General features: G+C 38.4%; 1 protein-coding gene across 4 annotated transcripts in view; it reads left to right on the top strand.

The window, feature by feature from the left end:
- LOC131154364 (protein PHYLLO, chloroplastic) overlaps window positions 1-13772 on the top strand; it is a 150926-nt gene that overhangs the window by 81593 nt on the left and 55561 nt on the right. For 3 of the 4 annotated variants that reach the window (XM_058107076.1, XM_058107079.1, XM_058107080.1), the window contains one exon: window positions 13379-13603. The exons of the other annotated variant lie outside the window; for it this stretch is intronic. In XM_058107076.1, coding sequence (XP_057963059.1) covers window positions 13379-13603 — 225 coding nt within the window. The remainder of the gene's footprint in view (window positions 1-13378; window positions 13604-13772) is intronic. 4 annotated transcript variants of the gene reach the window in all.

A 13772-nucleotide genomic window follows, 5' to 3' on the forward strand; every position in this document is an offset into this window, starting at 1 on the left:
TCGTGGATTTTTTCCCTATTATACTTTACTATTTCTCCAAAACTGATTCAAATACTCATTAGTTAAAACCAATGAGGAGGCTTGGTGTGTGTGTGTGTATGACGTTTATCAATTTGTTTTTTTCTGTATTCAACCTCATTCATTTCCCCGCTATTTTATTTCTGCTTAATTTTAGTTGATTTGAGCGTAGTAAATTCAACAACTTTGCCTGTTATGTTACCTTGGGCTGAAACTTATGTTATATATGGGATGTTCAAGATATTTGGTCCCACCCTCCCATTTGGTCCAATTGGTTAAATGGAACATTGATCACTACTTGTGCGACTTGGTGGAGTTGCCTACTGTGCTGTTCCAGTGTCTGTGAATGTGGTCACAGGGAACGAGTGTTTTCTTAGTAGAGAAATCTATCTATCAAATTAAGTAATTAATGTGAAAAATAAATGGACAAAATGTCAACGGAACAGCAAACAGCAAAAGCCTTGCTGTCCACAGTTCTTTCCTTATTTCAGCCCACAATTATTTCCTTATTTCTCCATTTATTATTCTATACAGTTAGCATATATTTTTTGACAGATTATAGTTTACACGTATAGGGTTTGACAGATTATTGTTTACATGTATAGGGATAGAATCATGCTGGAACTTATTTGCTTTACATGTATAGCATTCTTGTAAAGTCTATATAATATACAGGACTCAAGGCCAAACCATTCAGCCATTCACACATACTTTGACATGGTATTAGAGCCAGCCGACTGCTAATTTTTTTCCCCTCGAATTTTTTTATCTTCTCGGTTTCGGAGGTGTCTCGTTTCTGTGGCTGTCGTGGGTCTATTCTCTTCTGGAATTTTTGGTTCTCTATTTTTGGTATTTCTGTGACTGAGTGGCTGTCAGAACAGCTTTCTGTTGCTGTTCCGGTGCTTCTCTGTCCTTGTGATTCTCGGCATAGCAGGTTTCTTGGTTCGCAATTTATTTTTAGTGCAGGCAGGTTGATCGGAACAGCTTTTTGTTGCTGTTTCTGGTGCTTCTCTGTCCTTGTGATTTTCGGAACAGCAGGTTTCTTGGTTCAAGATTTAATTTTTAGTGAAGGCAGGTTGATCTTGGTTTTCTTTGAACCTGCGTTGATTTATTTTTTCGGATTATTGATTTTCTGGTAATATTTTTCTTTCGGCACAGTCTGTTTTTTTGGGGCTTCTCAATTTTCTCCTTTATTTTGCATGAACTCCGCACCTGTGTGTGCCAAGTTTACAGGAAACAATTATTCTACATGCGCTTTTCAATTTGAACTATTCCTTGAGGGAAAAGATATTTGGGGTCATATTGATGGCACTGATTATGCACCCAATCCTGATAAATCCAAGGATTCAGCAGCTTGTCCTTCATAGGTTGTGCTTGATGCTCGGATTATATCTTGCCTTCTTGGCTCGGTTAAGCCACATATTGTCCCCAACTTGCGGCCTTATCGCACCGCTCAATCCGTGTGGACTTACTTAAAAATAGTATATCATCAAGATAACAGTGCCCGTCAATTTTAGTTAGAGCATGCGTTTGCCATGTTTCAACATGAAAATCACTCCATTCAAGATTATTATTTGGTGTTTATGACTCTTTGGAACGAATATTCTGATCTGGTTACCGCAGATGTTCTTGTTGCCTCTCTTTCCATTATTCAATGTCCTCACAAGACTAGTCGTCGTGATCAGTTTCTTATGAAACTCCGCCCTGAGTATGAATCTGTTCGCTCTTCTTTGTTGAATCCCTCTCCTGTTCCTTCTCTTGATGTTTGTTTTGGTGAGTTCCTTCATGAAGAACAACGAGTTTGTACTTAAGGTACTCTGGCACAATCTTATGGTAGTTCAGGGTCCGACCCTGTGGCTTATGCTGCTCAACGACGAGGACAGCCTGCACATTCTAGCAACTTGCAGTATTTTTGCTGCAAAGAATTTGGGCATATCACTGCTACTTGTTCCAAGAAATACTACTCTTATTGCAAGAAGAAGGGTCACATTACCAAAGACTGTCGTATCCGTCCACAGAATTGTCAGGCCTAGGCATTTCAAACTTCTGTTATTGTACCCCCCCACAGTGACTTTTGTGGCCCCTAGCTCTTCCTTTAGGTGAATCCTTTGTTCCTACACCTCTTGCAGCGAAATAACTACACACCTGAAATGGTGCAACATATGCTAATTTCGGCATTATCAGCAATGGGGCTCCAAGGTAACAATTCTACTAAACTCTGGTATGTGGACTTGGGTGCCTCTAATCACATGATGAATAATCCCACTACGCTGTGTCATGTTCGGCCCTACGCTGGTCAATCTGCTATTCAGATTACCAATGGTCGTTCTTTGCCAATAGCTGCTGTCGGAGATGCCTCTTTTAAGTTCACTGATTTGTTTCTTGCTCCTTAGCTTTCCACGAATCTTATTCTGTTGGTCAATTAGCTGATAATAATTGTACTGTTAATTTTTCTGGTGATGGTTGTGTTTTGCAAGACTATGTAAACGGGGGAGCCGATCGCGAAGGGACCTAAAGTGGGTGCTTGTTTCCACTACTTTTGCCTGTTCCAGCACTTTCTCCAGTTTCTTCTGTTAAGTCTTTTGCTTGTAATAATATTTCAGATCTTAGTATGATGTGACATCATCCTTTAGGCCATCCCAATACTCAAATCTTATCTCATGTATTGAACTCTGGTTTACTTGGTAATAAAGAACGTTCTTCTTTATCTCTTGAGTGTGCTTATTGCAAACTTGGTTAAAACAAAACTCTTCCCTTCCCTTTGCATGCTAGTAGAGCTTCTTAGTACTTTGATCTTATCCATAGTGAAGTTTGGGGACCTTCCCCGATTAGTTCACATGAGAATTTAAATACTACATGACTTTCATTGAAGATCATAGCAGATTTACTTGGGTCTACTTTCTTTGCTCTAAATCTGAGGTTTTTTGTACTTTCACGGAGTTTATAGTGTATGTTGACAATCAATTTTCTGCTTCTATTAAGACATTATGCTCAGATTCTAGTGGTGAATACTTGTCTACTGAGTTTCAGGCATTTTTGGCTTCTAAAGGTATTATTCATCAATGTTCATCTCCCGCTACTTCCCAATAGAATGGAGTAGCTAAACACAAAAATCGTTATCTCCTAGATGTGATACGTACTCTTTTGCTGAAATCCTCTGTTCCATCCATGTTCTGGGTTGAGGCTTTGAAAACTGCTACTTACTTGATTAAACGTTTACCTTATCAAGTCCTACTCATGGAGTCTCCCTATTTCCGCTTATTTGCTAAGCAACCTAGTTACGATAACCTTTGTACCTTTGGTTTTGTATGTTTTGTTCATTTACCTCCTTATGAGGAACATAAATTATCTCCTCAATCTGTTCGATGTCCATTCTTGGGAAATAATGTGTGTCAAAAGGGATTTGTTTGCTATGATCCTACATTACATTGTACACACATTTCTAGGAATGTTATTTTCTTTGAAAATCAACATTTTTTTCTTGTGTCCTCTGTGCCCTTGTTTTCTACTATGGTTATTCCCTCCTTTGAGGAGCAGTTCTTGGATCCTCAACAAGTCAGTTCTAGTTTTAAACTAGGTATTGTGTCTACGTGATGCTCCTGCCCACAGTCTCTTCCGATGGCTCATCCGATATCTGATCCTACCGCGCTTTAGATTCAGTCAGTTGCAGCACCTCTAGAGCCTTTGGTATGTCGCTCTCCTCGAGTGTTTGTACCCCCAGATAGGTATGGGTTTCCCTCTTCCAGTTTTGGCAATTCTATTTCAGCTCTTATTATTGCATTGTCCAATTTAGATATTTCCACATCCTACTCACAAGCTGCCAAGCATGATTGTTGGAAACAAGCTATGCAGGAAGAAATTGCCGCTTTAGAGGCCAATCACACCTGGGACTTTGAGCCTTGTCCTCCCACCATTGTTCCTCTGGGTTGCAAATGGGTTTACTCAGTCAAGGTCCGATTTGATGGAAGTTTGGATCGTTACAAAGCTCGTCTTGTTGCACTTGGGAATAATCAGGAATATGGTGTCAATTATGAAGAGACCTTTGCTCCTGTGGCTAAGATGATTACTGTTTGTATGATTGTAGCTATTGTTGCTTCCAATGATTGGCCACTACATCAGATGGATGTCAAGAATGCTTTTCTTCATGGGGATCTTAAAGAGTGTATTTATATGACCCCACCCCTAGGCTTGTTTCCCTTTCCAACTGTAAGCTTCGTCGCTCTCCTTATGGTCTCAAACAAGCTCCAAGGGCCTAGTTTGATAAATTCCGACCCACTTTATTACAATTTTATTCAAGCAGAGCAAGTATGGCACTTCATTGTTTCTTCGGAAATTAGACATGGGTATTGTTGTTCTTTTGGTTTATGTTGATGATATTGTGATCACTGGTTTCAATTCTGCTGTACTTGCTCAACTCAAGACTCATCTCTCAGAGTCCTCTCATATGACAGATCTTGGGTCTCTCACGTATTTTCTTAGTCTTGAGGTGCATCATAGTCCCTCTGGTATTTCACTCAATGAACATGAGTATGCTAGTGACTTGGTGGCTACAACTGGCTTTTAGGAGGGTACTTTTGTTGATACTCCCATGGAATTAAATGTCAAGCTTCGCAAAGAGGCGGGTGACTTACTTGCTAATCCTAGTTTATACCGGAATTTGGTGGGTAGCCTTGTCTATCTCATCATTACTAGACCGGACAATTCTTTTGTTGTACAACAAGTCAGCTAGTTTCTTCAAATTCCTCGTCATCTTCATTTGGCCACTGTCCGTAGGATCATATGCTATGTTCAGGGCACTTCTGTCTGTCGTTTATTCTTCCCTGTAGGCAATTCTACTCGCCTTGCTGCTTATAGCGATGTTGATTGGGCTGGTTGTGCGGATACACGTCCCTCCATCACTGGTTGGTGTGTATTCTTAGTTGATGCATTGATCTCTTGGAAGAGTAAGAAGCAAGACAGAGTTTTTAAGTCGTCGATGGATTCTGAATACTAGGCGATGTCTCTTGCTTGTTCTGAAATTATTTGTCTTCGAGGTTTGCTTGCTGAGCTAGATTTTTCTGAGACCGATGCGACACCTCTACATGTCGATAATATGAGTGCTATCCAGATCACAACCAATCCTATCTATCATGAGCGTACAAGGCATATTGAAATCGATTTTCACTCTATCCATGAAGCATTTGAAGTTTGTGTTTTCACCCTTCCACATATTTCCACTGAATTAAAAATTGTTGAAATCTTCACCAAGGCTCTCACTCGTCATCGACATTCCTTCCTAAGTAGTAAATTGATGCTTGTTGATCAACCCGCATCAATTTGAGGGGGGCTGTCAATGGAACAGCAAACGCCAAAAGCCTTGTTGTCCACACTTCTTTCCTTATTTCAGCCCACAATTATTTCGTTATTTCTCCATTCATTATTTTGTACAGTTAGCATATATTTTTTGACAGATTATAGTTTACATGTATAGAGCTTGACAGATTAAAGTTTACATGTATAGGGCTAGAATCATGCTGGAACTTATTTGCTTTCCATGTATAGCATTCTTGTAAAGTCTATATAAAATACAAAACTCAAGGCCAAACCATTCGGCCATTCACAATACTTTGACACAAAGTTCTAGTTGTTGCTATCTACATACATGAAGTGAATGGTAATTTTTGGGTTTGAAAGCCTTTTAGTCCTGATAAAGTTTTCATGGCCCGAGCATTCCAAATTTAGGATTGTGGGTTGCTTAATTCGATAAGAGAGAACCTGGCTAGTTGGCAGTAGGGCTTTAATTTTATCTCATAATTAAACAGAACATAAACGTACCTACAGTATCTTCCTATCCATCATGGATCAATATTTTTTTATATATATACAGCTGCGGCCGGCTAAGGATATATCATAAATAATCCAATCTCTCTCTCTCTCTCTCTGTATATATGTCCATCATATAGTTGTCCAGAAATCAACAACAACAAATTAAAGGTAAGCTTCCATCCATCTCCTGTTGCAGACACCGGCCACAACCTACCTGCGTCCACCATCTCTCCAGAGTCCATACTCCACACATGCACACGCACACACACACACACACACACACACATGCACGTACATCCTTTTCTATCAGATAGGAAGGGTTGTTGCACAAAATGTACTTCTAAGTAATTTCCCCATAGATCCTATATCTATCTATATAAAGAAGAAATAATGTAAAGAAGGGGATTCTTCTTTGTACAAATGGTACTTTGAAATTGGAACAAGCATGGAGAAATTAATGATTCTTCTTTTTCTTTTGAGTTGTTTTGTTGGATCGGTCGCTCAAGATCTTTGGTCTCCTTGTATTCAATTCATGTCTTAATTTGTATACACACACACACACACACCCACTCATGCACGTGTGTGTGTGTGTATGTGTGCATGGTTTTAAATTGCGGTAGCGTAACGTAACGGTAACGGGTGTAACGGAAAGTGGGAGTAGCGGATGTTACATAATGGGAAGCGGGTGTAACAACCATGAATTTTTTTCAAGCACACACAAACTTGTGCATATTAGCATACTTGCATGTTTTAAGCATTTTACCCTTCTTAGAAAGAGTTTTAGTGTATTTTGGATCCTTTAGTTCAACTAAATTATTTGGTAAGGGCAACAAGCCAACATTTGTTTTAAACCACCATTGATAGAAAAATTATGTGTGTGTATTTATACTTCTCATCGTTCTTATCTGTGATAAATTCTTTTGTGCGCTAAATTAATTAATACAAAAAAATACAATATACACTCCATTAATCTATTGGACACATAAGACATACGAATAATACGAATATAAAAGAACTAGAAAAGAAAGAAGGTTGAAGTTGAAAAATATAGAGCATAAATATCAAATTACTAATACTATCAAAATCAAATATTTTCTTAACAAGTTAATATTTTCAAATTGTTAATTATTGCATCTCTCATGAGTATTTAAAGAAAAATAAATTTTTTATCATTGTCATTCTCATTATGAAGGGAAGCTTAAGTGCAATGGTAAGGTTGTTGTCGTCTGACCTGGAGGTCATGGATTCAAGGCATGGAAATAGCCTCCTGCAAAAGTGCTATATAAGGCTGCCTACTATAGACCCATTGTGGTCAGCCCCTTCCTCGGAAACTGCATACGCAGGAGCTTTGTGCATCTGGCTGCCCTTTTTTGTCATCCTCATTATAATCTTTTCCCTCTCTCGCCACATGGTATATTGAGAATGATTGATGAAAGAAAGGGAAAAAGTGAGAAGAAAAAGAAAAAAATGAAATAAATTTTTTGGTGTAACAGTCCTGTAGTGGTTACGTAACGGCCGTAACGGCCTTTAAATAATAGTCGCAGTCCATAATGGCCGCTACAGCCGTGGTTTTTCTTCCCACCTTCGGATTTCTAATTTCACTAGCGTTCGCCGAAATATCTCACCAACAGTTCTCAAACCCCTTCTTGCCGTTGTTCTTTGTCGCTGCCTTCTCGCTCTCTCAACTATACCATATTTGTAAGCCAACATATCTCACTACAAGCACACAACTCTGTAGAAATCGTGTATATTGGAGAGATTTAGGGGGTATTTATTGTATATTATTGAGTGAGATTCTTTTAAGAGATTGTTTCCATATTTAGAGTATAGATTGTATTATAAGTAGTTTGTATTGGCTTGTACAAAATTATTCAAGAAATACAGAAATTTCATTTTGTTTTCATGTTATCAGAGCTAGGAGATTAAATCTAGCTATCAATGGCGGAAATTGCCAGCCAAAGTAGAGGTTCGATGACCTATGAATCTCACGAGGTCCTGCAACAGAGTTCCACAAGGTTCGAGAATTCCATGGATTCCTCTTCGTCACCGACGTCATCGTTGCATCTGGTCATCTCTGCTTTGATCGGCGCATCCGCCAGAGCATCACCAAGGCCTTCGTTGCCTTCTGCCAGAAGCACGTCAACGAGCAGTTCAAGAAGGAGATCAAGGACATCTTGGTCCGCTATGACTGGACCCTCCTCGTTGCCGACCTCCGGAGGTGCTAGCCCAAGAAGCTTGTTGGGCTCTTCCCATCCTGAGAGAGAGGGAGAGAGAGGAGCAGAGATTTCTTCGTTTGATGCATACAGTAACAATGGAGACATGACAAAACCGAATCGTCCGTTCGAAGAAGATGGCTACTCGGGTTACGACGTCGTTGTCAACCACCAGCATGATGGCGTCCCGCCATTCACCGAACTATACGGTTTCAGCCTTTCTTTTCCAGTTTCACAGACGGAATCGACTATGTCGGCAAGGAAGATCATGCTGAGGGGCTCTGACGGTGAGATTTTCGAGGTTGACGACATTGTGGCGCTCGAGGCTCTGACGATCAAACACATGCTCGAGGACGACTATGCCGATAACGATATTCCCCTGCCCACTATCACTAGCAAGATCTTGGCCAAGGTAATTGAATATTGTAGGAAACACATTGAGACTTCAAAAACTGATGATCCAAACGCCAACGACGAGCTCAAGTCTTGGGACACCGATTTCGTCAAGGTTGACCAAATGACTCTTTTCAATCTCATTCTGGCTGCGAACTATTTGAACATCAAAAGCCTGCTAGATCTTACATGCCAAACGGTTGCCGACAGAGAGATTGGGATTAATGAGAAAATGTTGAGGCAGGGTCTATCTTGGTTGGCGGACCTAACCTCGTTTAATTATTACAGAGTTTCGTCTTCCACAAATATTTCTTCGAGTTCTTTAGCCCAAAGAGGTAATTTTTTACAAGCCTTGAATATAACTTCTAAATCCAAAACTCCTTGGATTATTGATTTTGGTGCTTCAAACCACATGACTGATGCCTATCATCTCTTCTCATAATATTCACTCTGTGCTGGAAATTTGAAAGTTAAAATTGCAGATGGATCACTCTCGTCTATCGCAAGCAAAGGGAATATCCGACTCTCTGACTCCATCATACTAGAGTCCGTTCTTCATGTTCCTAATTTATACTGCAACTTACTAACCATTATCCAGTTGACTAAGAATTCCAATTGTTTTGCTAAATTTCTTCCCTCTCATTTTGTTTTTTAGGACCTTTCATCGGGGAAGACGATTGGCAGTGCTAAGGAATGTGAGGGACTCTACTACTTTGAGGAGGTAGATGTGAGTGAACAATGTAAAATTGCTATTTGTGATTCTGCATCTACTTCTATTGATAGTGAAATTTTTTTATGGTATTCTAGGCTGGGTCATCCAAATTTTCAATATCTAAGACATTTATTTCCTTCCATTTTTTCAAATAAAACGTCTTCTGAATTTTAGTATGAGATTTGTGAACTTCCAACGTAATTCCTTTCCAAAATCCACATACAAACCATCCAGACCCTTTACTATGATTCACAATGATTTATGGGGGCCCTCACGCTCTCTTAATTGCACTCACATGAGATGGTTTGTTACTTTTATTGATGATCATACTCGTATTTGTTGGGTTTACTTGTTGAAAGATAAAACTTAAGTCGATTCTATTTTTGCCATTTTCCACTCCATGATTCAAACACAATTCCAAACTCACATTCAAATTTTACGTACTGATAATGGTACGGAATATTTCAATAATATCTTGGGCAAGGTCTTAAATTTCGATTTCGACTCAAATTTCGAAGCTCCAAAAGTACGGAAATTTCAATGGAAATTTTGATTTCGATGTCGATTTTGATTTCGATTTGAAAAAATAACGGAAACTAGTAGTAAAGCATGAAATTCTTTGTGAAACTTTAGAAATGGTTAACAAACATAAAAATATAAGTTTTAAGACTAATACATTACAAATTAAATACATCTATGTTTTGTATGAGGTGGAAAAGTTGTAAAATAGTATGTGTATCAAACATGTTTGTAAGATAATGTACATTAAACATATTCAGTTAATGCAAATGAAATTCATAAATCATTTAAATATTATTTATTATACAAATATTGATAATTTAGACATGAATGGTTAAATAAAATATTTCTATAAGTTTATTTTTTCATATAATTTCAAAAGCACTTGTGATAACCTTTTGTTTCAATAAAATAAATTAAAAGAGAAATTTCACTTCACTCTCGAGGTTTCGATAAATTTCGCTAAAATTTCGAGGTTTCGATAAATTTCGGATGATTCGTTGAGATTTTGATGGAAATTATGCAAGATGAAAATCGACTGCCATTTTGATTTCGAAGGTGACGGAAATTTTGACAGTTTCGTGGAAATTTAAGACAATGATCTTGGGACATTACCTTCAAGAAAATGGAATTGTTCATCAAAGTTCTTGCGTGGATACCCCTCAACAAAATGGGGTTGCTGAACGTAAAAATAGGCATATTCTTGAAGTATCTCGGGCATTGATGTTCACTACAAATATGAAAAAATATTTTTGGGGTGATGTCATTTTAACAGCTACATATCTCATTAATCGAATGCCTAGTTGGGTTCATTCTTTTGCCACCCCTCTCCAGAAATTCAAAGGATATTTTCCTAACTCTCGGCTCCACTCCAATCTCTCTCTAAAAATTTTTGAGTGTACTGCATTTGTTCATGTCCATGTTCACAATCGGGACAAATAGGAACCTAGTGCCATTAAGTGCGTTTTTATTGGTTACTCCCCTACTCAGAAAGGCTACGAATGTTATGATCTTGTCACAAAAAAAAAAAAATTTTAGTCTTGATGTCACGTTCTTTGAAACCACTCCTTACTTCTTAAAGCCCTCTCTTCAGGGGGAGAAATGGAGTGAAGATCAGTTCTTTGATTTCTCTGTTGATGAGTCTGCCATTGCATCATTTTCCTGACCTGTCATGTGCAAAAGATCACTTAAACTCAGGGGGAGATGCAGAAAAACAAAACAACACAGAAATACTTGTTTACTCAAGAAAGCCAAACACAAAGAACAGGGAGAATCTCATACTTGAGGCACCAAGAGAATTGGAACTGGGGATAGCTCCGAGCAACCATGAGTCCACGCCCAATCTCGATCAGGTAATAAATGGCCATGAGTTCCCTTCTAATTAGCCTATACCCGATGACATCAATTTACCCATTGCAGCCAGAAAACAAACTCGGTCATGTACTCAATATCTCTAGTCAAAATACATGTCTTATAAAAGCCTGTCTAAAGAATATTGTGCTTTTACTTCTAATCTTGACAGGATAAAAAATCCAAAGAATATTTAGGAAGCCTTGGAGATTCTTGATTGGAGGGAAGCTATCATGGAGGAAATGTGGGCTCTGGAAAAGAATGGAACTTGGGATGTTATGAATTTTCTGAGAGGAAAGAAGCCAGTAGGTTGTAAATGGGTCTTCACAGTGAAATATAGAGTTGATGGGACAGATGAACGGTATAAAGCCGGACTTGTTGCAAAAGGGTTTAAACAGACTTATGACATTGACTACACGGAGACATTTGCACCGGTGGCAAAATTGAATACATCCTCCTGTCTTTGGCAGCCAACTTGGATTGGCCGCTGCAGCAACTCGACATTAAGAATGCATTTCTAAATGACCAGTTAGAAGAAAAAGTCTACATGATGATACCTCCAAGTTTCAGCAAGAGAGGCGAAGATAACAGGGTATGTAAACTCAAGAAGTCTCTGTATGGACTCAAGCAATCTCCCAGAGCATGGTTTGACAGATTTGCGAAAGTGATAAAGAACCAAGGATATCAACAAGGGCAATCAGTTCACACTATGCTCCCCCAACAGTCTGAAAGTGGTAACAAAACAGTTCTGATAGTGTATGTTGATGATATAATTCTAACTAGAGACGATACAGTGGAGATGGAAAGATTGAAGAAAGTCCTAGCTGCCAAGTTTGAAGTTAAAGACCTGGTACAAATGTGATACTTCTTAGGAATGGAAGTTGCTAGATCAAAAAAGTGTATTAGTGTTTCTCAGCGAAAGTATACCCTTGATCTCTTAACCGAAATTGGCATGCTTGGATGCAAACCTAGTGAAACCCCCCATTGAAGTAGTAAAGAGAGTTGAAGACTACAAAATATTAGTTGAAAAGGAGAGGTATCAAAGATTGGTTGGTAAACTCATCTATCTATCACATACCGGACCCGACATTGCATTTGCAGTTAGTGTGGTAAGCCAACACATGCATTCACCCAAAAAGACTCATCTAGATGCCGTGTACAAGGTCCTTAGATATCTTAAGGGCTCTCCAGGAAAATGACTCTTCTTCAAGAAGTGTGAAAGCAAGGAAGTAGAAGTTTTCATAGATGCATATTAGGCAGGATCAATAGAAGATAGAAGGTCTACCACCGGATATTGCACCTTTGTATGGGGAAATTTGGTGACTTGGAGGAGTAAAAAACAGAATGTAGTGGCTTGAAGTAGCGCTGAGGCTGAATTCAGGGTAGCTGCTCAAGGGATATGTGAAGGACAGTGGTTACGGAAACTCTTGAAAGAATTACAGACTGGTGAAATTCCCTATCAAACTCTACTATGACAACAAAGTAGCCATTAGTATCTCTCTCAATCCAGTTCAACATGACAGGACTAAGCATGTAGAAGTGGACTGACATTTTATCAAAGAAAAGGTTGAAGAAGGAATCATTTGTATGACGTATGTACCTACCAAGGAACAAACCGCAGACATCTTTACCAAAGGGTTGGCCCGACAGAGTTTCGATGATTTCATCTGCAAGTTGGACATGATCAATATCTATGATCCAACTTGAGGGGGAGTGTAGAAATCCCGTGTATATTAGAGAGATCCCATGTATATTGGAGAGATTTAGGGGGTATTTATTGTATATTATTGTGAGATTCTTTTAGGAGATTTTTTTCATATTTAGAGTAGAGATTGTATTACAAGTAGTTTGTATTGGCTTGTACAAAATTATTCAAGAAATACAGAAATTCCATTTTGTTTTCAAGCTCTAACTGTACCAAACAATCATTGACAGAGTACTGTTTGAAATGGGTTTTTCCTCAATATTGATCCAATTTAGTAGCAGAGAGGTGTTTCCTTTGTGTGGATTGGTTTCATTATAGGTGTTTTTGTAGGATGAAATTAGGTGGAAAAAAAAAGGGGTGGGGGGTAGCTGAGAAATGTGTATTTAAAAGGACAGATATAAACATTCATTTCTATAGTTTTTTCTTTTTCAAAATTTTTTTAGGAACTCATTATTGTTGGTCTACAATAGAGCGCAAAATATTTTGTATGGAGCAAAAAATTTTAAAAATCTAAAGTACTTTTTTAAGGGTGAGTTAAGACGCCTTGTAATTCTTGCTGTGAAAAATTCATGCATAAGGTTCATCTTGCTTTTTATTCTATGTTTACAAATCCTAAATATTTTCTCTATTGTTGCTGATTGCCTTATTTTGCATGGATAACAGATTGGGAGCAGGATAACTAGCAAGCGCATTTCTCAGTTCTTAGAGGAGTGCTTTCCATGCTCATATATCTTGGTTGACACGCATCCAAGTCGCCATGATCCTTCACATATTATCACACACAGGATTCAGAGTACCATTACTCAATTTGCTGATTTTTTACTTAAAGCTCAATTTCCCCGACTAAGCGAAAAATGGACTGCTTTGCTACGAGCGCTAGATAAGATGGTATTGATCTTCTAGTTATGTTGTATTATTGCATCTGATTCTAATGTCTAGTTATCCATTATGAGCTGCCTTAGCATGGATCTGTGTGTCAATATACTGGATTTTGACTTTAAGCATGCCATAATAGTTTCACACAAACAAATAACAACATTTATTAGATTATGTTTAA

This window comes from Malania oleifera, chromosome 4 (genome assembly GCF_029873635.1).
Source record: "Malania oleifera isolate guangnan ecotype guangnan chromosome 4, ASM2987363v1, whole genome shotgun sequence".
Taxonomy (NCBI): domain Eukaryota; kingdom Viridiplantae; phylum Streptophyta; class Magnoliopsida; order Santalales; family Ximeniaceae; genus Malania; species Malania oleifera.